Source organism: Ixodes scapularis, unplaced genomic scaffold (assembly GCF_016920785.2).
Source record: "Ixodes scapularis isolate PalLabHiFi unplaced genomic scaffold, ASM1692078v2 ptg001612l_1___fragment_2___debris__unscaffolded, whole genome shotgun sequence".
Taxonomy (NCBI): Eukaryota; Metazoa; Arthropoda; class Arachnida; order Ixodida; family Ixodidae; genus Ixodes; species Ixodes scapularis.
This window is the reverse complement of record NW_024610177.1, coordinates 1-23,746: the sequence shown is the minus strand read 5'-3', so window position 1 is coordinate 23,746 and position 23,746 is coordinate 1. Positions and strand designations below refer to the sequence as shown.

Here is a 23,746-nt window from a genome sequence, read left to right as displayed (position 1 = left end):
AAAGGAAGGTAACCAATTTAGCCTTCAATATTTCCACTTGATGCTTCTATCCCTGAAAAGCTTGCAAGCACTATACGTGCGTCTGCTAGATAATTAGGAAAAGACCGGTGCATTACCCCTTTCTTTATACTGTTTCTTTAGAAACAAAACTCAACCACTGGGAAACATCTTTTTGGAAATAAAACTCAACCGTCAAAGTTCCAATTACATGTTCCTTGAGTCCTGTCATTGACTAATTTGCTTCTACCTTCTGCCGACGATAACGCTAACATGCATGCGAAAAAAAAAAAGATCTAGCAGAAGGTCTCACCAGCAGGGCTGCACATGGCTTATTAATGTTAGATTTCATGGTTTTGGAATATCTTGCTTCGTTGTGTGCTCGCAATTGATGTGTGCAAGAGCCTTATGAATTTAAGGTATGTTTATGTCTGAATATTATTTTTGTATCTAATTTTAAGAAAATTAGCGAGCACAGCAAAATTTAGGCTCACAATTTTGGAGAATTGAAAATCCAACAAAAATAATCTAAAAAAAAACAAAAAACCAACCCTAGAGTTTTGAACAACACAAATGAACTCCAGAAAATACCCTTTTAAATTTCATGCAAACATAAACTCTAAAAACACAAAACCCTAGTTACGAGATATTGTACCATTGGTCTTTCCCTGGTAGTCGCGTTTATTACTGTTCATATATTTGCGTGTGCATACAGAATGTATTTGTTACACATTGATCATGCACTCCAACCACTATCCCGCGATCATGTCCCTGGGAAGGATGACCCAAACGAATAAATAAAAACCAGTTTGCTTTCAAAGCAGACAACAGACAACCAAGAAGATTACCAGCACATAGGTGACGAATCCCGGGCCGCTGTCAACGCTGCCAAGTAGCTCCGTGTAGCAGACGTAGAGGTCTTCAAGCACCTCGACCTCGCGGCTCTCGAGCTGGAGAAATCAACGGGCCCACATAAGACCGGAGCAGGACAGCAGAGACGCCACCTCAAAAGCCTCGGTCCTCTGATACCCATCTTGAAAAAATTTTTTTTTTTTGCTTTTGTTGTTTATATACTTTAAACAATAATTTTTCTGAAGACCTACCCCCCTTAGAAATAGGTGCTTACAAACATCTATTGCTCGTATGCATTGCACCATGGTAACAAAATGGTAACATATTGTAGCATCTTTGCCTCGATTGAGGCGTTGTTATGCGGGTCACTCATGTTGGGGTTAAGCCTTAAAAGGCTTAACCCCCACGTTAGGGTGTCCCTGAAAAGTGCTTTGTAATGCGAAAGCATTAACTGTCTCATAGAGCAAGCCGACGTCCTCAGTTTTGAAACCGCGCCAAACGGCACCTTAAATCCTTTCTCCAAGTGAAGCCAGCTCCCAGCTATGAAACCACGCGAAAAGCTAGCCAATGGCACCAAAATTTTCTGATCCCAAAGGAGCGGAGCAAAGCTGATGGATTTTCGGCTTTAGTCCCATTGGCTGGCGTGCACCGACAAGGCTCCCATTGGCCACAGCGCGTCAGTTTCAACGCCTCCACCGTTCCATGCCCAAGGTCAGCGCGTGCGCTTGATCGTCGACGAAAGAAGGGAGCGAAAGAGCGGCGTGCATGCTTTCGCATTAACAACTCATAAGAAGTGCTTAGGTGTACTTCGAGCCTTTTCGCTGCACAAAGAAACTATGCATTGCCAAATGCTCTGCCCAAATGCACCAGTTCCAACCAGATACCAAAAAATAGTCAGAGTGCAGGCGAGCTGGTGTAAGTTGAACATGATTGTAAACCTGAGACTGGGGTAGAAAAGAGAACACAACAGAAGGCAGAAAAAGAGGAGGCAACGTCTCAAACTCAGCTGAGTTTGAGATGTTGCCTCCTCTTTTTCTACCTTCTGTTGTGTTTTCTTGTCTACCCCAGACTCAGGTTTACAATCATGTAAATACCAAAGCCTCCCAGCTTGCTCTTATCTGGTTCAAAAAGCAATTTTTGAAAATTTTCAATGGGAAAATGGCGGCTGACCAAATCCACAAATACATAAAGCTGAATGGCTAAGGGGACCAGCTGTTTTTCTGTCTTTCAGAAAATCACTTTTAACTTTGAATAAGATAGCGGGTAGTTGTGAAACTTTGGTGTCCAGAGGCACAACATTTAAGCGGACACTCAGCATTCAGCTCTGTGTGCTTCATTTTCGTGGCACAATAAACTGTGAAAATTTGTTTCAGGGACATGTTTTTTATTAGGCAGTGGTTAGCTGTTAGAAACACTGGATAGGTGGTGCAAGCTGCTGTCCGACTCGAAGAGTTCAGCCATTCGCATCCATCTTTCCATCAAGTTTATGCTGTCTGACTCGTGACCCAAACAAAAAAATTAATGGGGAACAAATCGATCGAATAGACCACAATCGGACCGTAGTGGCGAGGCTGTGGGCAGTTGCGGTGGACAAACAAAACATACGCACAACGTCTTTGTCTTCTGCAGTCGCCCTTGCTGAAAGCAAAACAAATGTTTTCTTACAGATAAACAAAACAAGACATCGGAGAGATGCACCATCAAGCATAGTCGTATGCCTGAGAAAAACTTGACGGCACTTGGAATTTCCAGAAAGGAGAAAACACAAACTAAATTTTTAATAACCTTCAACGTCTTTTCGAAGCAAAGCTTGAAATTGGTGGAAATTTTTCATCTATCCAACGTCTTTGTTCTACTAGCTGGTAAGAACGTAGGGACAAAGTCTGATAGCTATGACCGAAAAAATCATGGCGTCCCGCTGTACAGAGCTGCTTCTAAAAGCTCTTTTTAGCTGCTGCCTACACACAAAAACCGATTTGCTGATATGTGTCGCCACCTCCAGTACATAAGGGGAAAAGTATATAAATATATATTATATATATATATAATATAATAATATAAATAAAGTATATAAAAAGAAAAGTAAATAAATGTCGTTACTATGAAGGAAGACCTGCAAGCATCAAATTGTTTCCTACATTTCACTGCTCTACCACTCACTCTGGGCTAAAGAGAAGAACCATTATGATGAACCAAGACTGCAAAGTTGAGGCCATCCAGAGTGTCATTGATCTGCCCCAAACGCGCTGAAGCTTGACGGGTGGGGGTGGGGGGAACTGGTTCAGGGGTGTACCTTGTCGATGAGAAGCTTCAGGTAGTGCTTCACGTAGGTGCTGGTGGCCGGAAAACGTTTCGCAGTCGGGTGTTCCAAGGTGGCTGCCATTATTCTCTTCTGCAGTTCTTGGGTAAGTGCGTGCGTGGGGATACCTTCCTGTGCCAAAACAACCACAGGATGCTTCATTTAGAATATTCTGCTTAAAAGCACCATCCTTATCTACTGGGCTGCGGAACACATACTGTGCAATTTCAGACGCCTTTCACAGCCCATTCTTCACTAAGCACCATAAAGGACGCGCAGAGAAACGCTTATTCAAGTAATGGCCGCAGCAGGCAGCTCCAGTTAGGCATCTGGAAGAAAATCTTAGAAGAATGAAAAACCTCTAAATAGCAACTTTGAAATCGAGTTCAAATGCTACGGGAGAAGGATGGATTGCGAGAAGAATTAAATGCACATAAGTATGCAAGCAGGGTGTCTAGCGAATTATTATTTTGAAAATCCCCGACTTTTCCAGGTTTTCCCTGACAACTTCAGGTGAAATTCCCCGACAATTTCAGGTAAAATTTCCTGACCACTGTGGAGGCGGTTAAATATATAAGGCCATTACAACACAAGGCATTCAGCATTGAGCACTGTGAGGATCATTTTGCACGGGCCTAATCTAACTTGCATATTCCGAAATTATTAGGTTCGTCCAGTCCGGATTAAACGAGCGTTTTCTTGCCGCCGACATCGTCAGTGAAGAGGCCACTTCTGGAAACACCATGAAAACACGACGCTCAAGTGCTCAAGCACAGACGCCAATAACAGAATGGCAGCATGGCCGCCAGATGCACACTTTCGGATACTTTTGGGGTTTGCGGCTTTCCCATTTGTTACTAAACCTAGTTGCTCTAACTGGATTTAGCCTAATGTCGCGCTCTCAATCCAATTCAATTCAAGGCTTGGACTGGATTTGTCAGCTGTTCCCTTTGTATCGGGCAGCACACTCTACATCGGGTGAGCAGAGCCCGCGCTCCGCTCTAAGCCGACTTTACTGCATATTTTTCTGCCTCCAAGTCCTCAACTCTGTGCTCAGGGCACTCAATGGTATTTCCGGCTCATTTTCCCTGACTGGGCTCGCTTTTTGACAATATCCCTGACAATTCACTGATTTTTTCCCAGTAACTAAATTTTCCCTGACAATTCCTGGTTTTCCTGGTTCTACCGGTCGCTAGACACCCCGTGCAAGTAAGTGTATTGTGCATAGAGCAGCGGGAAGTTGGTCGGCTTCAATGGGCATTGGGACGCTGTAGATGAGCAATTCAGCCAGTGCGGGACCCCTGCTAGCCCGGGCTCTGCAATGCGCATCACTCGGCAGTGATGAACAACCGTGTAGCTCGTCCAGACTCAATGGGCAGGAATTGAACCCACAATCCCTGCCCTAGTAGAACATATCTCATGTCCTTAGTGTAGTACAGTGTCGAACCGGAACCGAACCAAACCATTATTGTTAGCGGAACCAGAACTGAACCGAACCGAAATCTTTGCCGCCATCTTAGAACTAAACCGGGAAAAAATATAATGGTAACCCATTCAAAATGGTTCACAATATTATTTTTTTGTATTACAAAATTGATGTTTGAGAAATAAAAATGGGCAGCTGTATTTCTATGTTGTGATCGAAATGTCATATACTGAATTGAAATGTATAAGAAATTGTGGGTGTTCATGGCACTTTGTATTGGCACTATTATAAATCGTGTCACGTGGTCATGTGACGCCATGGTGCCAAGAAATGCTGCCAAGTAATGTCACGTCACGTGGCAACATAGTCACGCGACTCCCGTGTCAAGTCAGCTTAAATTGAGAACATCACTAAATTTATTAGCATTGTTGACACCGTGACGTCACATGACATTGCAACTTCTCAACGCGAATCACGTGACATACTCGTCATGAGTCCGAATCGAGTGCTCGGGTTCATGACAATCAGCATCACTAAACATTCGGGTAACGGCTTGTGTTCAATCAAAGATAGAATGGCCGAACTCTAACAATGTCTAAAGCTCAACCAGTGCCTCCTATATAAGTTACACTATGCCTATCAGCTCCGAGCATTGGCAAGCGGAAGGGAGAGGGCAAATAGTATGTGTGGTTGCCGTGCGGTGGAGCCACTAGGCGTACAAACGTGCCATGTAGTGAAGCCAACCATCTCTTCCGTAGCAGGTCCAATGATGTTGCCCCAGCAGCACCGAGAGCACGAAATCTAATGTTTTTGACTGACAGCTCGGGACCAGCTCGCCGTTTTCAACGGAATATTACTTCTTATTTTCCTACCTTTTCACCCACACACGACCCGGCGCCAACTATTTCTATGTGCGCTATTCAAGGTGACCGCCAAAGCCCCAAAGTGCCGCCAAAGCAGACGATCAAGCGGCCAAGCGTTCTCCGCGTTCGCGCTGCAGAAGCGAAACCTGGCCGTGCTTGTTTCGTAGTTTCGTATTTTGTCTCTGCGAAACTCGTTTGAATCAGGGCGGTCACATTCAGAACAGTGTTCGGCATGTTGTTAAAAAAACATATATATGATATATCTTCAATAATAAGGTAAATACAACATGCTAGAAAAATAGACAAAACGAACGTCCGCCAGGCGGCGCTGCCTAGCTGTACGTGCGTGTTGTGAGGTGAAGCATCGGGCCTGGACACGTCTTGGAGAGAAGCTGACGGACATAGTGTAACTTATATAAGAGGCACTGGCTCAACCCATGCTTTATTCTTTACCAACCCTAGCACATGACTATGATGAACACCGACGGTATATGTACTGTAATTAGTGTCAGATCACGTGGCCATTTATTCTAATAGCAAGTTGAGGAGGGGGGAGCTTTTTTTTTTTTTTTTTTTCCACGTCTGCCATTGCGTGGAGAGGAAAACTAATGGGTGTTTTTGCAAGTTATCAACGTTAGGGATTAGCTCTTAGCGGTATTTACTGAAAGTAAACATATAGTTGCACGACCCGTTTCACATGTACACATCATTGAGGCACCCAACGATGTTATTGCGCTGTTGCTGAACTGTTTCAGAAAGTCGAATCCAAGAATAAAAGCTAAATGCGACTTATTAATCCGACGATAAAGAGAACTACTAGTGTGTACGTGAGGGATACCTTAAAAGGAAGATCCTACTGGCTTCAGAAGGACAGTCGAACGTTGGCAGTCACTCAAAATCTCACAGGAGTGTCGTTTCCAAGTTCTTCCCCAAACCTTGACCATCTCTACCGCCGCTGCCGCCGCAAACACAATGGAGTTCTCGTCCCTTTTCACTCCGTTTAGTGCTCCTCCTGGTTTCGAGGTTCGATTCGTAGGCCCCCTGTGCTGCAGCTTTGAATGTATTGTGGCGCCCTCCGGTGGCGGGCAATAGAGTGTCAGAGTAGTACAAGTCCCGTGGCCCCGCACAATAACAAACCTGTTCGAGCGACTGTTTACCTCTGCACGCAGCTGTTATTTGTATGTTCGCGTGGTCACGACTCAAAATACGTCCCTCGTAGTCGTCACCGCACAACATTACCCCGGGGACCCGAGCTCGCCGCATGCTAGGAATTGTTTCTTTGTCCAAGCATGTCAATACCGGGAGCAACAAGCGCGGCCTCGATACATTTGAAACGTCACCATCAACAGTACTTTAGTGTCGTCAACAAGAGGGAACGATACTAGCCACCCAGCACACTGAGTAAGCGAGACAATTGTTTTTCTCGCAGTCCGGGTTGTTCTGCTGAGCACGGCTACACGATCAAGCGGTTATGGCATGCAGAGGAACGTATGTCATGCGAATTTTACGAAGTGGAACACACTATACTGTCCGACCGGTGGAGCGATCCGATTGAACTAAATCTTTTGCAACGTGAGATCAGTAGTAAAGGTGCCGTCTCCAGCGAGAGCTTTCATTTGAAAAGACAAGCGTGTGCGTGCACCAACGCACTACAGACGCTAGAGGGCAAGCATGTGCTGTAGGCAGAGCTTCTACTGCTGATCTTATGTTGTGTCTGGCCACACTGTCCACAAAGTCGAACCGGTCGAATCTGGTGAAAAGTTTGAAGGTTCGTCAAACCCCGAAAGTTCGACCAAAAAATCTGGTTTGACAAAAGTTTGCGACACCCCTAGTTGTAAGTAAGCGCTCTGTCCTCATTTGCGCTTAAAGGCCGCTGTACAAACGGGACGTTTTGCAGGGAAGAACCTTCTCTCCCGAAGCTGGAGAGGGGAAGGGAAAGGGCCAGCGTTGGGTGGAAAGGGCGTCTAGAGAATGGGATTAGCCTCGGGGCGAGCCATCCTCTCGAGAAGGAGTGGGGACGGAACGAAGCTGCCGTGGGGGTTCCGGCTACCAGGTGGAAGATAAGCTTGTCAAACGGCGACCTCGGATGCGAGGACGGGCACGTCGGAAAATTTGAAAATAGCTGCTTGATTAGCCGGATGACCCAGTGCGGTCTCCTGGCTCTAGAAGGTGACTCGGATGAAGAAAACTCGTTTTGCTCCAAAACTCTAAAAGCACTCTGGAACGTGAACTCTTGCCACAAATAAAAATGACACATACATGAAAAACTACGAAGGCACCTAAGCTTTCTCCTATGATGTGAGAATGCGTGAGTATAACAGGCAGAGTTATGTCGGCGCAACTTGCAATAAAGAAAGAAAAAAAAAGTTATGTTGGCACAACTAGGCGCAACGAATAGCGCGCTAGTTTCACGATCAAGAGGGCCTAGCTTCGAAACAGGGCAGGGGATGGTTTTTTTTCTCGTGTTATTTTTCTATTTCGTTTATATTTTTTTTTTGTTGGGTCACGTGTCAATAAAAATCACATGAACAGAATTTTTTTTGGCCACGTCACCAGAGATTTTTTTTTTCTTATTTTCCTTTTCTTCTGTCTTTTTTTTTTTCCTTTTTTTTTTTTTCGGTTTACGCTCCCTTCTGCAAAACTCTTTGCACCTATTTCGCATTACTTTGACGTTAGCCAAATCATTTTATTTATGGCAGGGAATTCTGCCGTGCGTATCTTAAGTTAAATGTAAACATTTCGGCGGCACTCCGCCTGGTTAGGTAAGTAACAAGAAAAAGTACAACGTAGACTCTAACCATCTTAAGTTACTATTACCAATCCTGGCTTCCAATACGGATAGAGAATTTCGTCCGGCAACCAGTTTGGGAATGACGAGGCCAAATTTGTGTTATAATTTTTTTGAGGTATAAGCATAATTTCGGCCTCGTTATCCGTCGGTCTCTATGATTGGCTCTTCAAGTATCTTTTGGGAAGGCAGACGACTGGCATTTTTAGAGTGCACGTGTCGACCAGAGTGAACATTGCTGAAGCGCCTCCAGTGTGATTTTGGCCGTAAATAACTGGAGGCCCCGGGCAAAACGCAATGTAGAAAAGTATCTACCTTTCTGGTTTCATAGAGAGCTATGAAAGGGACGAATCCCAGCCGAGTCAAACTACCGGCTTGCAAACGCAATCGTGTTGACAATAGCTCCAAGGAGTTTGTATGACTCTCTCTGGCGGTTTGCAGAGGGTAAAGGCACGGAGGTAATATATGCTTTCGCCTAGTCACCTCGCAAATGGTTGGGTATTGGCTGCAGAGATGCATTTCGCTTTGTTTTATTACCGGGATTATAGCTTGATTTTTGTGTTCCTAATTTCACAGACAGAACGAAATCGCTTTTCTCGTGTGGCGTCACAGCGGTGAGACAGAAATCAATCAGTGTACCGGAATTCGACGCTTGTGCTCGTTCTATAGCACTTCTAAAAACCGTGCGATCACGGCTGTGCAACGTCAACAATGCATAAACTGCAGTTACTTGTACTCGTATTGCATCGTGAGGGAACTGACTGGGTAAACAGGAATGGGGAGAATGGGTGCGTGTGATTTGTTGAAGTTCGAATCAACAAATCAAGCTTCAACGAATGCATTCACTCAACCGGCTATATGAGTTTTCAGACGGTATATACCTTCCAAGAATGCGATTCGTGTTCTGCCAGTGGTACCTCAGCTAAATTAAAAAGCAAAATCCACGTTGAAAAAAAAAAAAAAGCTTACGGTGACTCGAGCCGCTCCCGCGCCGAATCATGTTTCACGCAAGCGTAATCTTGGGGTCGATGCACGACGAGGGGTCTTCAATCATAAAAATAGTTTGATTAAGGTTATTGGCAACGCTACAAATTTGAAAGCCAAGCAGTGAAGGCAACATGGTTCTTATAAATATTATATACATTTTATTTTACACTGTTTGAATACGCTGCCGTCGTTATGTTCTTGAATTATTGGCTAGCTTGTGGCGGACAGGGAAATCTTGCAGGACCATTATGATAGGACCTACACTAAACCTGCCGCGCTTCGAAAAATGTTAGTCCAATTCATACAAGCTTTTTCAAGGCGGACGGAGCGTTGCGCATCCGGCAAAGCGCATGTGGTCGCTGCCCGTGGCGTTTTTTTTTTTTTTTTTTTCGAGCAGCGAAATAATTTTAGTCAAGGAGCAGGCCCCCTCTTCGGCGGGTTAGGCCGGATTAACGGAGGCGTCTCCTAATCCACTCTCCGTGTTGTCCCCTCGGGGGAGGGCGGTAAACAGGTGGGGGAGGGCGGTGAAGGAAGGAAAGGAGGGCAGGAGAGGAGGAAACGCAGAGAAAGTGGAAAGCGCGAACTGTACGGCGGCCTTTAATTCAGTCCAAAACCGCTGTTCGCTAAAACGTCATTCGCTCACGTGATAAGGACCTCGTACGAGTTCAACTTACCAGGCACTGCATCGCTTCCGACGCGGGAACACAGGCAAGGAAGCGGTTGGCAAGTTCTTTGAGAACACCTTCCGTCATCGCGACTATTCTAAGCACACTAAACTGCTAGTGGGTAAAGATGTCGCTGGTCTGCCGCTGGCGTGGCCTAAGAAGAGGGGAGGAGCCTGGAGAGGGGAGGGGGAGGGGCTATTGCGGAGCGCCAATGGCGAGGTGCGCGGAGGGGCGCGCGCCGGGAAGCAGGCACGGAGGCTGCGGGCTCCTATTTCAGTTGCTTTGTCGGAGTACAGATGGCGCTAGGAGCGCGCTGTCGCGTGGAGTGGGGAAGACTGGGCAGACGGGCGCAGCAACGACGCAGACACCTCTTTGAGTTGCTTTGTCAGAGTACAGATGGCGCTACGAGCGGCGCAGTGCACTCGTGACGGTTGTGCGCCTTTGCGCTACGCGGTGAAACGGGCGCACTGTCGCACTAGCGACGCCGGCATGTTGTCGCAGCCCTGTTGTGACGGCTCTTCCGGCGCGCCGCCGTGTTTCGCTTGCTTTTGACGGCTCTGCGCTCGGTCGCGCGTCGTCGCTCTCTGGGCGCGCTTATGGCGCTGGTCACTTGATGAACTCGCGCTCACTTTTCTGCGAGCTTTTAAACTGCAGATGACGGGGCTCTGTAGCGCTTTTGAGTGTACACATTTGGAAAGTGATGGCAGTGAGGTCTTGTAAAATTTAATCGGAATACGTAAAACAATCCCTGATTGATAGACAGTTTGACGTCTATTTTTAGGTTATTGGTTGTCGTATCAATACTGCTTTTCTTCTAGCAGTCTGCTAGCTGAAAGGCTCAAGACAAACAAAGACAACGCACTGGGTACATGACCTCGCATTAATGGAGATGAGAGCGAGGAACAGAAATAACTCTCGAACGGTAATAAAGTTGTTATTTTTGCATGAAAAAGCAATGCTTGTAAATTGCGAAGGGAAATGAATTTCCTTATCAGATATTCCTGCTTTCTTTTCACAAATTTCTTTTTCTTTTCGTAGGTTTGTTAGTTTGTGCACGGGTATTGTGACTCAAAATTGGAGCGAGCAAGCCCAAAGGCACTACGGCGCAAAGCATCAGGGACTGGGTTAAAGAATTTTACATATATCCAATTTTTTGGACTGCACAATTAGTTCACATCTCTCGCCCACCATCAAACAACTTCTCACTCAGTGTATCAATAACATGAAGAAAAAAATACAGTAGAAATATTTCCCCTTCTGTAGGTGATCAACCCAGTATAAAAGGCTCTGGATCAACCAATCGAGCGAGCACGGAAATAGAAACCGGAGCAGCTATCATCCAAGCATTTCATACTTCGCAGTGTAGCAACTGCTGCCAGGCGAAAACAATAAAAATAAAGGAACAGCTGCACTGCGCGAAAAACCTGGCTCCCACGCCACAATGCCCGATTGGAATTTTTTTTTTTTTTTCGCGGTGGTGCGTAGATACGTGTTCCCACCAATACAAGTCTCGTCATCGTCCGTTCATTCGACCTAAGTTATAGAGTTTATTGAGGTTTTTTGTGTCTTGTTTTTGTTCCCGAAATACCTGTCAACGTGCTCTTGGCATTACTTGACTGCGCGCTGGGCAGGGGCGTCGCGGTGTTACAAAGTCCCTAGATAAGAGCTTCCTACTAGTTGCGACATTTCTTGAGGCGCCGACTGCGTGGCGGTGCAGTTTTAAGGAAGCGAATGGCGGCGCACAGCAGAAGACTAAACGGAATGGCGCCATTTTGTTCCAGCGGAATCTGCTTCGTCATTTGTGTACATGCCTTGAACCTACGTCACATGACGACGTTGAACACCGGTAACACCCATGCTGGTGGTTGAGTCGATGGTGATTCGCGGCAAGAGCCTTGGTAAACTGCGCCGCGCTCGGTTGTAGCAATTGCTAAGTGCCCTGCCCAGCGTTTCGTCGGCATGCCCCGCGACAGAGTAATCATCAAGTTAGAAAAAGTACGAGCAGCAGGAAAGGAATGCGGGCGCGCATTACTGAGTTTGCGGACGGATTTCATAGCGGCGAGCGACCGCACTTTTCTACCGTTGTTTGCGTTGGTGCACACCTTTGCATCTGCTTTCTCCGTTCGTCCTGGAGATACCCTCGGCCTTTCGTTTCATCACGCCGTTTCCACGCTTCAAGCGCACATTTGGGCTGTTTGCCCGGCCAGACGGCGATCGGTCAGCGGCGCCGCCGTGTGCACGCTCACAGAGACGCCGCCGCCGGGGCATCGGCTTGTGCCGTCTGCGACACGATAACCTTTGCAAGGAGCGAAAGTGTGCACGTGAGCTGCTTAGGAAATATAATTTAAACCTTGATACAAGGAGAGTCGTCGTTCAGTATTTTTTTCTCCTTTTTTCAGGGTTTAGATTATGACGGTAACCTTACTTTGCTTACCAGTACTTCGAAAGATCGTAAATGTTTTACTACAAGCGGCTCCTTGAGCCGTCCGTCACAATTGAGGGCGCGCAATGAAAAAAAAGATTTTTTTTTTTTTTTGCCGACAGGATGGTTTTTTTGCGTCAAAACTTCGTTGGCGGCATATGGAAACTTTTTGCTCATAGCGCAATCGCACCCACGCTAGCAGCCGCCTGCCGCTCCTTTTATAACGTCACATTTCTCCATATCGCTAGCAGGGAATCCCGATGGACAATGCCCCGACCAAAGCAATAGGGCCATTGTCTCAACGTACAGCTATGCCTTTCCCTCTCCCTCAAACACCGCCATTCGCGTTAACCACACCCGCGCCAAGGGGCCAGACGTCCTTCGTCGCTGTGTCGCCATCGAAGTCCGGACGGAGGAAGAGGATAATCCATGCGGTAAGGGATAATCCCACAAACGCGCCAGAAGCTAGGAGAAGGCGGAATCTCTCCAAGGCTGTCGGGACGAACTTCGTCAGTCAACTCAATAATCCTTCGTTGGAGGCCACGTTGGCGACCCCAAGGCGCCTCTCGCTTTGCTTCCGGGCACAGCTGACCGGAGCCATCCGCATATTTTGTGCTCTTGTCCCCGGCCACTTAATAAACGTATCCGGTATGAGCGACGAAAAAATAATAAAACGCTTCAACCTGTAAATAGTAAAAAAAAAAAAAAAAAAATAGAGGGGCGGCAAAACGAGAATGTGTGACGGCTACCACTTATATCCTAAATATATTATATTGGCGTGGCGACGGCAAAACAACGTTTTCGCCGATACTGGGGCGCCCTTGTGAAAAGTGTCTATACTCCATTTCACTAAAACCGTTCAGTACAGCCAAAGTTACAGGGGAGAGAGCATGTGCCAACCTGTTCACGAGGGGAGAACGGGATTCCCTCCTTCCCCCTTTCCCTCCTCTTGAACAGGTCAGGGGTACACTCTCTCCTGTATCTTTGGCTTTACTGCACAGTTTTAGTGAGACGGGGTATAGTCACGCGATAACGCAGTCATGCGCACTTAATAATACTAGTAATAATACTATTAATAATATAATAATTATACATTTTTATTCATAGCAATAAACAAATACAAATACAGGTGTGCGTGAGCCAAGGGAGGCTTATGTTGCATGACCTTGCAGTACAGCCCATTCCTTGCAGAAATAGCAGGTAGCAACATAACTCACTAAATATCATCTGTACATTTATCACTTGGTGATATCATGTAATAAATTTTTTCAGACTCTTTTTGAACCCATGGTTAGAATAAGTTATCTGGTAGCTCATTAAAAATCTTCGGCGCGTAAAATTACTGAATGCTTTCCCTATAATGAGTATAAATACGAGGAATTTCAAAGCCGAGTAGTGCTCTAAATATACGTGGGGCCAAACTCTCAGTTTTAAAATCACTGCATCAAAAGTGACAAAAAACAACCGCCTGAATAAATAACGAATAGAAACAAGGCAATTTGAGTAAACTAAATAAATTATTACCTGAGGTGTTGAAGTAACACTTTTCAACATCCCCCTCAGAATGCTATCAATTCTGGCGTGCCATTGTCGAAAGCAGTTAAAAAATAGAGTTACACCATACCTAAGGACACTACACCAAAGAGTGCATGAGCATTTTTCTACTTGCAAACAGAAGGTACACCTTTAGGTTATGGAGCTAACAAGATACACTTGCGACCAATCTCCGATAGAGGCGTCCGCTTTCAAATGGCAAACGCTCCCCATAGTTTGAGTTGGACCCTCTCTACAATCTACGCTACATTCTAGGTAAACTCAGTTTTCCGAGGGACGTTTTTAGATTTCATTTGTTTATATGACTACTCTGGGCCCTGACTTGATGTGATAACGATAATTAAAATGACACCGCCCAGCCAACGTGCTCGCATTTTTAAAATAGGAGATCAAGTACACTGTCGTTCCCATTGCTCAATTCACTCGCGAATTAACCAAGCTCGATATGTCTCTATGAAAGAATCAGTTAATTTGGCAGTTCTTGCTTTTCCAAAGATTTTCATTACAGCACCCATATACTTGTCTTTTCATGGCGATATACATTATATATATATATATATATATATTTTTCTTTTTAAGGCGAGAATCCCGAGCTCGCAGTTTTATCTTAGGCAGTTGCTCCTGCTGATCGAGAGTTCTCCGAGATGCATTTTTCAAGGAAGAGTTCACGCTTGCAGCCTAGTCGCGGAATCGTTGTACATCACAAAAAACTGGGAAGCAAAACATAAAGTGAAACAAAGGGCAAATGAACACAGATAGGGTATGTAAAAACGATGTGAAAAAGTTGAAAAAAGAGGGCCAATTTCCGAGCGAATATGAATAGGCGAGACGAGATCACGATGGCGCAGGCCATTTCTAGTACTCGAGACATGGGAACCGGGACTCGTAGCCGGTTGCCTGCGGGCTGCGTCTCGGCGAGTCGCGGGCCGCATGCGGTCCGCGTGTTTGAGACCCCTGATCTAGGCTATCACGAACAATAGGCGAAAGAAGCGATGCCGCCGGCATGATCCTTTCCTCGTTATGTCATCACTCTAAGTATCGAAGCCGATTTTATATAAAGGCATTTTGTCTCGTTTATAGGCGTTAGAAAACAGTTCCGATAACGCGTCTTGCTCTCTTTATGGCGCACAAAACAAACATTATTGGCCTCGAGACCAAGATTGGATTGTATGGAAGCGTGCTTTTGTTTACCTATCTCTATGAGGCATGTGGTGATTCCATCTGTCCACAATGCGGGTGGAGACAAAGCATCCACACCAGCGGCACAGAGCACGGGCAAGGGTACAGAGCACGAGTTCTTAGCACTTGATCCCAGTGCGCGAGCGCTGCATTGGCGTCTCCCATGGGTTCGGCCTCACGTGCGTAGCATTCCTTTTGCTCCAAGTAAGTGTAAAACAAAGAGTAGTTCTGATTTTCACCGTATGAGCCGTGTCGATCGAATCTCGGGGCGAATAGTCGTGGTGACAGGCGAAGAGCGCAGTCGAAGCTCCGCCTCCAGCGCGAGCTTTCTCGTCTTGAAAGCGGAAGAGTGCTCACGCAGCTGCAGGGAGTATTCACTGGACGCCATATTTGTGGGTGCTGTTTAGAGCGCAAGCTCAGAACGAGCTCACATCAATAGGCTGCTAAGACCGACACTCTTGATGGTGCGGAATGCACGTTGCAAAAGAACTGTGGAAGCTCGCCATCAGCACGCGATCAGCATTCGCGCACACAGCTATGGCCGACAGTGAATACTCCCTATACACGCAGCCAAAGTACACTCTAGCCAAAGCGCTGCGAAAGACAAAGAGCGCGTGATGGAGGCACTGACTGTAAATGCCACTAAGATGGCCGCAATGCCATCAAAAGCATCTCTTTTTTTTTTTTTTTAAGACCAGAAAAACAACTTTATTCTGCAACGTGCCGGGATCGTGGATTTGTACAAATTCGTTTTGTTAAACGTCTCACTTTCCTCAGTTATTCGTCGTTTTGTTACATGTCATTCGTAGTGATTGGATGCATAAAAAAGAGAAAAAAAAAACTGACAATTTTTTAACACTAAAATTGTTGCACTACCCCTACAAATGGGCGGTGCAAGGATATTCAGTTGGAATGTGTTTCACTTTACACGAGTTTACCGGCGCTCGTGGGACCCAGGTATACTCGCACGCAACACCACTGACCGAGAAACCTCTTTGTTGCAGTGCAAATTCAAGGATAAAAGCGAGCGTGTTCTTTCAGTCTATCCTTCGCAAAACTTGATGACGTAGCGTGGGGGTCGCAGTGTTGGTATAGTCCCCTAGTGATAATATTTAAATGCGGCTCATAGATTGAACCCGAGCATCGCGTGAGCACTCGATTTGGACTCGTGATAATCGATAGCTCGACAAGCATTCGGGTATAGTGGCTCGTGTGTCCGATCGCGGCAATCACCACGCCGAACCCAAATAATGTCTGAAACTCAGCGCGTGTCCTGTGCTTTGCCAACCTCAGCGTGTGGCTATGATCCACTCTGGCGGCATATCATCGGCTCCAGATCACTCGGCCGCTTGTTCTGACTGCGAGTTGAGAGAATGAACGCTGTTTTTTTTTGTTTTTCTTTTATTATCATTCTTTTTTCTGCGACGTTCATTTCGTGCGGAGAAAAACGAACGCGTGTTTCATTAATCATAAACGTGCAGGGATTCGTTCTAAGCCAGGGGTTTCAAACATTCATTTCGTGCGGAGAAAAACGAACGCGTGTTTCATTAATCATAAACGTGCAGGGATTCGTTCTAAGCCAGGGGTTTCAAACACGCGGCCCGCAGGCTATCAGCTTCGAGTCCCGCGGTTCCGATGTCTGGACCGCTAGACATGGCATGCGCCGTAGTGATCTCGTGTCGTCGATTCATTTTTGCTCGAAAAGTACCTCTGCTCTTTTAACGTATTCACATAGTTTAAACTTATCCGTGTTCATTTGCCCTTTGTATTGTTTTATTTTTGCTTTACAGCTTTTTGTAATGCAAGAGCGAGCTATTCGTTGAGGGATGCATCTCGGTTGCGCGATCTCTCGATCAACAGGAGCAACTGCCAAAAATAAAGCTAAAAGCTCGGGATTCTCGCCTTCAAAAAAATATAAAATAAATATCACCATCAAAGGAGCCACGAAACGATTTTTGTACCTTCGCCAATCTCTACTTAAAATCACTCACTAACGTTAATAACTGAATAAACTTGACTTAGTTTTTCTTTCTAGGCATTGGGCAGTCGCTAAAAAAATTCGAGAAATATCTATATGCATCGTCTATCCCCTCAAATCTAAGCTAGAACAAGCGGCCACTTGGCCTCGTGCCAATCCTATGCCGTTAAACGGCTCCAGGAATCCAGGAATTGTTACGGCTATTCTCATCACCGCAGTGGGTGGACACGAGCCACGATCCGAGTGTCCGCCGAGGCATTGACTGTTACGAGCCGAAGTCGAGTGCCCACGCAGTTGTCGTGTCTAATCTATAAGCCTACACTCAAATGAGTTCGAGACCACTGTATTAATACCCCTGCCAGACGGGCACGTTAAATGACATTTGAGCAAAATGACATTACAGCTCGGCCAATCCGCGTGTTTAATAAGCCACGCTGCGCGTGCACCCGCCACATGCAGAACTATAGCATCACGAGCTGATTCGCCCAGCGATGAATGACATTCGATCAAAATGACATTTACCTTCCCGTCTGACGTGGGTATAGGCCGTATTCGCGCAAAATACAGAATTTGTTTTACCGCCCCCCTTAAGCGCGATCCAAACCAACGCTCCTTTTTGCGCCTGTAGGTCGTGCGGCTGCGGATGTGACGCATTTCGCTGCGTTTTTGCTGTTTCCGGGCGCGCTTTCTGAGTCAGAACCGTGCGCTTTGGTTTGGACGGGCGAAACTTCGGCACGAGCGCACAAGCAAAGTGAAACTGCGCCAGACGGCGAGAGAAAGAGAGAGAGAGAGAGATCGCGTTGTCATGTTGGAATAGAATAAAGGGGGGGGGGGGGGGGGGGGAGGAGAGGGCAGCCAGACGGCGAGAAACGCGGAGCCGGAACTAGCTTGCCCTCCACCGATTGGCCGGGACACAGGAGCGCCCTACTACGTCACCGCGCGTTTTTGTGCGCGTTGAGAAAGAAGTTGAAATCAACCAACTTTCTTGTGCGCGCCCGGAAGGAGCGAAGAAGTGGCGCGACGTCACGAAAATACGTCACATCCGCAGCCGCACGACCTACAGGCGCAAAAAGAAGCGTTGGTTTGGATCGCGCTTTATGGGCTAGTTTTGATTTCGTCTTGAAAGAGCAACATATAATTGTTTTTCTCTTTATATCCAACGGTCGCATTATGAATGGTATTTGAAATGAATACGCGTATCTTGAAATAGATCCGACTTATGTGTGTAAAGTGCATCAGTTTATTCAGTGCGACTTAAAACTCTGTTCATGTTCATCGCTGAATAAAAAAATCTACTATGTTTCTCCTTATTCCTTATTTTACTCTTCTATGCTTTGTCTTACTTTCATACAGCTTTATGTGTTTTTATTTGACTCTCCGCATAGCTGGGTAGTCTAAAAAACAAGAAAACATATCAGTCCCAGAGTGCCAGACTTCTGAACGGTATACGTCCCTACGGTGGGTTTGTACGATTGACGTATGCGAGCCATGTCTGAAGAAGTCAACTGGAGGTGACGTGGGGAGAAACAATTTCAGAGTAAAAGTAGCGCAATATTTTGGCTCAATAGCGTTCTGAACAGTTTGTAGTCGTAGATAGTAGTAATAGGGACTTTTAGCAATCCGCTACCGTGTTTCGCGTACCGCACTACCGGAGCCTCTGAAGCAAGCTTTTAAGGGCGCGCCCCGATGATACCTTGAGCGGACGGTAGCGCAGTACGCGGAACACGGTAACGGATTGCTAGAAGTTCCCAATATCAATGTAGAATTCCATTCTAACGGAACCTAACTCAGAATTCGCCACCTGTCCGAAGCATGTGCACTTGCGGCGCCGAACAACTGCGCGTTTCAGCACGTGTCAACGCGTTATGATCCCCCCCCCCCCCCCCCCCCCCTACACACACACACATTATCTGGCACTCCCAAAAAGCTGTCGTTAGATGGCTGTGCATTTTTCCATGACTCTCATTCTGTGTATGTATGACGGCTTATGAGTTGATGGGAAACTCGTACTTGGCTTCTTTCGTGGCTTTGTCAGACTGGCACAGTTTCCGGACCTTCTGGTATCGATCGGCAAGCTTGGGAGAATGAAACAAACAAGGGCTCGAGATTGAATATGATAATTGAGCTTAAAGGTGTCGCACTAAAAAAGGCAACGAGGATGTCTTATTTCTTTTTTTTTTTAATTTTGGTATTAAACTATCACGATACTTATGTTATGAAATTTCTGAAATGCTGTCATAAAGAAAGAGAAAGCAAGTGACTGCAAAGCAAGTGGGAGCCTTCCGGGAGCCGCGAACGAAAGTGTACGTCCACACGGCCACAGGCGGTCACTGGCGGTCACACGACAGCACGACAGTGACCGCGTAGCCTCCGCCGTGCATTGGGAGCGGCCGGCGCCTGGAGGACGGTGACATCACGATGTAGGGGACGCCCCGCTTCTTAGCACTGTAAAGTCCCTTCATTATTAATTTTACAAGTAACGAGAACCAATCCAAATGACGGGGCCCATTCCGCTGAAACAAAATGGCGTCATTCCGTTCAGTCTTCTGCTGTGCGCCGCCATTCGCTTCCTGAAAACTGCACCGTCAAGCAGTCGGCGCTTCAAAGAATGTCGCAGCTTGTAAGAATTGCTCGTATGTAGGGACTTTGTAACACCGCGACATCTTCTGCTCTGCGCGCGGTCAAGTAGTGCCAGGAGCACGTTGACAGGTGCTTTGGAAGCAAAAAACAAAACACGAAAAACCTCAATAAATTTTATAACTGAGCTCTAATGAACGGACGATGACGAGGCTTGCATTGGTGGGGAACCCGTATCTGAGCACCACCACAAAAAGCAAAATTCCAAACGGGCACCCTAACGTGAGGGCCGGTTTATCGCGCAGTGCAGCTGTTCCTTCATTTTTATTGTTTTCGCCCGGCAGCAGTCTGAAATGCTTGGATGATAGCTGCTCCGGTTGCTATGTCCGTGCTCGCGCGATAGGTTGATCGCGTACACAAGTCGAAATATCTCTACTGTATTTTTTTTTAATCACTTGATACACCTTGTGAGAAGTTGTTTTGAAGGTAGGTGAGAAATGTGAGCTAATTGTGGAGTCCCAAAATGATATATGTATAATTCTTTAACACAGTCTCTGCTGCTTTGCGTAGTTGTGTGTTTGGGCTTGCTTGCTCCGATTTCGGATCACAATATCCGTACTGAAATTAACGAAAAAAATGTGAAAAGAAAACATAAATATGTGATAAGGAAATTGATTTCCCTTCGCAATTTTCTACCGTTGCTTTTTCATGCAAAAATGATAACTTTATTACTATACGAGAGTTATTTCTGTCCCCCGCTTTCATCTGCGTTAGTGAGGGGGGGGGGGGGGGGGGGGGGATCAGGTACCAGCGCTATAATGCGTTTTCTTTTTTTTATATTGAGCCTTTCAGCTAGAAGACTGCTAGAAGAAAAGCGGTATTGATACGACAACCAATAACCTAAAAATAGACGTCAAACTGTCTATCAATCAGGGATTGATTTACGTATTCCAAATTACTTTCACAAGACCTCACTGCCATCACTTTTCAAATGTGTACACTCAAAAGCGCTACAGAGCCCCGTCATCTGCAGTTTAAAAGCGCGCAGAAAAGTGAGCGCGAGTTCATCAAGTGACCAGCGCCATAAGCGCGCCCAGAGAGCGATGACGCGCGACCGAGCGCAGACCCGTCAAAAGCAAGCGAAACACGGCGGCGCGCCGCAAGAGCCGTCACGACAGCACGCCGGCGTCGCTAGTGCGACCGTGCGCCAGGGTTGCCAGGTAGGTTTAGCTCAAACCGCCAAAATGCCAAACGGTGTAGCCCAAAAGTAGCCAAATGCAAAAAATTTGTATAGCCAAAAAGTAGCCAAAAACCAGCTGAGTGACAGGGTCCACAAAATTCAAAATTATGCTGTCGCAAGTAGGAACTGGAGCCGGAACTGCATCTGCATATATTGTGTAGAAGAAGCTTCCAAGAACAGCAACATCTTGAAATGTATATGAAACATTTTATTGGAAAAACACTAACAAAAAAGTATCGGCATTTTTAAGTATTGACACACGTTTGTAGAGTCACATAGAGTTAACAATCGCTCGTGCAGGGCTGGCTGACCGGGCTGACCTCATACATCAGTTGCGAGTTGAAGCGCACAAAAAATTCTTCTGTGGGCTTGACGTCCTTGCAGCACTCTTTCTTCCCAAGGAATGCGAACTTCACAAACAGGATGCTTTCCAGGGTGGAATGGGACAATCTGTTTCTGAGGTCCGACTTCGTGAGGGACACCTAACTAAACACCCTCTCAACGGCGGCATTTGACATGGGTAGTGTCAAAAGCGCGGTGCCAAGCGCAGAGAGCAACGGGAACATGGCTGCCCCAGAGCTGTTTCTTGCCTCCCTTACATTTTTCCAAAATAGCTCTAAACAATCATCAGACAGATCTCTGATATTCGTCTGGAGAAGCCTGTACTCGGACTCCATGGCCGAGATCACCGAAGTCTGTATAAAAGGCGAAAACGCTTTGTAAAAACTGTCAAAAGAAAGCTGTGTGATGCTGCCAGGCTTGAGAAACAACAAATCGTTGAGAAGCTGCATGTTCGCAGGGAGGCGTTTCATCACACGTTTGATACACGCAATCACAAACCTCCGACATACTTCCAAGAGCGCAATTCTGTCCTTCTCGCAAAGCGAGGACTGTTCAAGAGTATTCAGAAAAACACTTCCGAAGCCACATGCACGTACATGAAGCACATTCGTTTCCCAGTCCGCGCATTCGGGTGATGCGTAATTCGGCATGATTACTCGTTTCATCAATATCGAAGAGTTGCCCTTGCACGGCTTTGACCTAGATGTAGCCTTCCAATCCACTTCTTTCCTAGGAAATGGTAGGGTGATGAAAAGAAAGGTCAGGGAGGAGGATGCAGGGGCAAGGTCCTTCTTTGTGTGAACTTGGAGGCATAAGATAAGCGACAATGAATACAGAAGCGATGCCATTAGAACTGAATCTAGGTCAAAGCCGTGGTCCTGACGTCATGCCTACGCATCTTCACAGAAAACCTTGAAAGCAGGAATCCGTAAAAAATGGACTGTTGATTTGTGTCCATCCTAAAGTGTCTTTTATCTCTCTACCCTAAAGCAAGCACAAGAAAAATAAATAATAGAGACCTCTGTGTCTTCGTGTCCCCTTATATTGCCCGCAGTCTCAATGTTTGTCATGTTGAATTATTTTTCTCCGTCATGATTTGAAATAGCCCAAAAATAGCCACATAGCCAACCGCCACATTTTGACGCCAAATAAAAAAAGAAGTAGCCCAATTTGGCTATTAATAGCCCAATCTGGTAACCCTGCCGTGCGCCCGTTTCACCGCGTAGCGCAAAGGCGCACAACCGTCACGAGCGCACTGCGCCGCTCGTAGCGCCGTCTGTACTCTGACAAAGCAACTCAAAGAGGTGTCCGCGTCCTTGGTGCGCCCGTCTGCCCTGTCTCCCTCACTCCACGCGACAGCGCGCTCGTAGCGCCATCTGTACTCCGACAAAGCAACTGAAATAGGAGCCCGCAGCGCCCGTGCCTGCTTCCCGGCGCGCGCCCCTCCGCGCACCTCGCCATTGGCGCTCCGCAATAGCCCCTCCCCCTCCCCTCTCCCAGGCTCCTCCCCTCTTCTTAGGCCACGCCAGCGGCAGACCAGCGACATCTTTACCCTGCTAGTGTTTAGAGTTATCGCCTATATTCGAACATTCGTTTGAATTGCTGGCCTTTTCAAGCAAAGCTTGAATTACTCCGGAGTGAAGGAGTCTGCGACCCTTTCCACTAGACAGCAAGAACAGCCGACTTCCGGTGCACCTGACGATTCCTCGTTTAAAAAAGGACAACACGGTCTTCTCACGACAAGTACCGATAAGCATGCGGTCAACGTGCCGAACCACCAGCACCAGACGACCGGACTTTACGGAACCCCGCCAACCCCGCACCGGTGATGATGACAACTAAAGACTCGGTTGAAATTGATAGCTTTTGGAAATGAACAGTTTCGGAAAGATGAGTTAGTATTCGCAATGCCATTTAAATGTATAAAAACACGTGTATTGCGCGTAACAACTGTGTGCTGAAATAGTCCAAGAAAACTAAAATTTAATGATGATGATGGCAAATGTGTGAACGCGGGCGGACGGACGGACGGATCTCTATGGGCGGACAGGACGGACGGACGGTGTTGCTGTTGTTGCGACGCCAAGTTGAAGCGTTGAAGCCTATGATAAACTGTGGTTGAAGCGTGTGTCTTCGCAACGTCCTTACAGCCATGTCTTCGAAGGGGGTTGTGCGCCGCAATCTGCGTAAGCGACGCCCTGTCAAAGACGCTGAGCACCCTGCCGACTCTGCAGCGGTCCCTGTTGAACAGTCATCCGCACTTCGTGACCAAGGAGGGCAGGTATGTCTTGCGGGAGAAACGGCGCTATTTTTTATTTCCCTGCGATTGCGGTCGGTCAACGGATACTGAAAGATGAACTGCATGTAAGCGATGAGACGAGCGACGGAGACTTCTCGCTGTCACTCGTCGCGTCGCGCGGTTTTTGGAAAGCGCGATTCAAACCAACTCGCTTTTGTGCGCGCGTAGGCAAGCGTAGGCCGTGCGTCTGCCGGAAATTGCGTAGTTCGTGACGTAACACTGATTTCTTGCGCCTTCTGCGCAAGAAAGTTGGATGATTTAAACTTTTTTTGAACGCG

At 46.6% G+C, this 23,746-nt stretch overlaps 1 protein-coding gene across 3 annotated transcripts in view; it reads right to left on the bottom strand.

Annotated features, from left to right (window-relative positions):
* LOC8053207 (protein-lysine N-methyltransferase EEF2KMT) overlaps positions 1-22,967 on the bottom strand; it is a 40,066-nt gene extending 17,099 nt beyond the window's left edge. Inside the window, exons 1-4 of one of the 3 annotated variants that reach the window (XM_040212810.3) lie at positions 22,723-22,967; positions 9,887-9,988; positions 3,143-3,280; positions 846-947 (exon numbers count right to left, since the gene is read on the bottom strand). In XM_040212810.3, coding sequence (XP_040068744.1) covers positions 846-947; positions 3,143-3,280; positions 9,887-9,964 — 318 coding nt within the window. In that variant the 5' untranslated portion in view covers positions 9,965-9,988; positions 22,723-22,967. Of the gene's footprint in view, positions 1-845; positions 948-3,142; positions 3,281-3,366; positions 3,465-9,194; positions 9,229-9,886; positions 9,989-22,722 lie in introns of those variants that run through there. The other 2 variants (XM_042288302.1, XM_029967193.4) reach the window with 2 other exon arrangements.
* Positions 22,968-23,746: the final 779 nt, after the last annotated feature.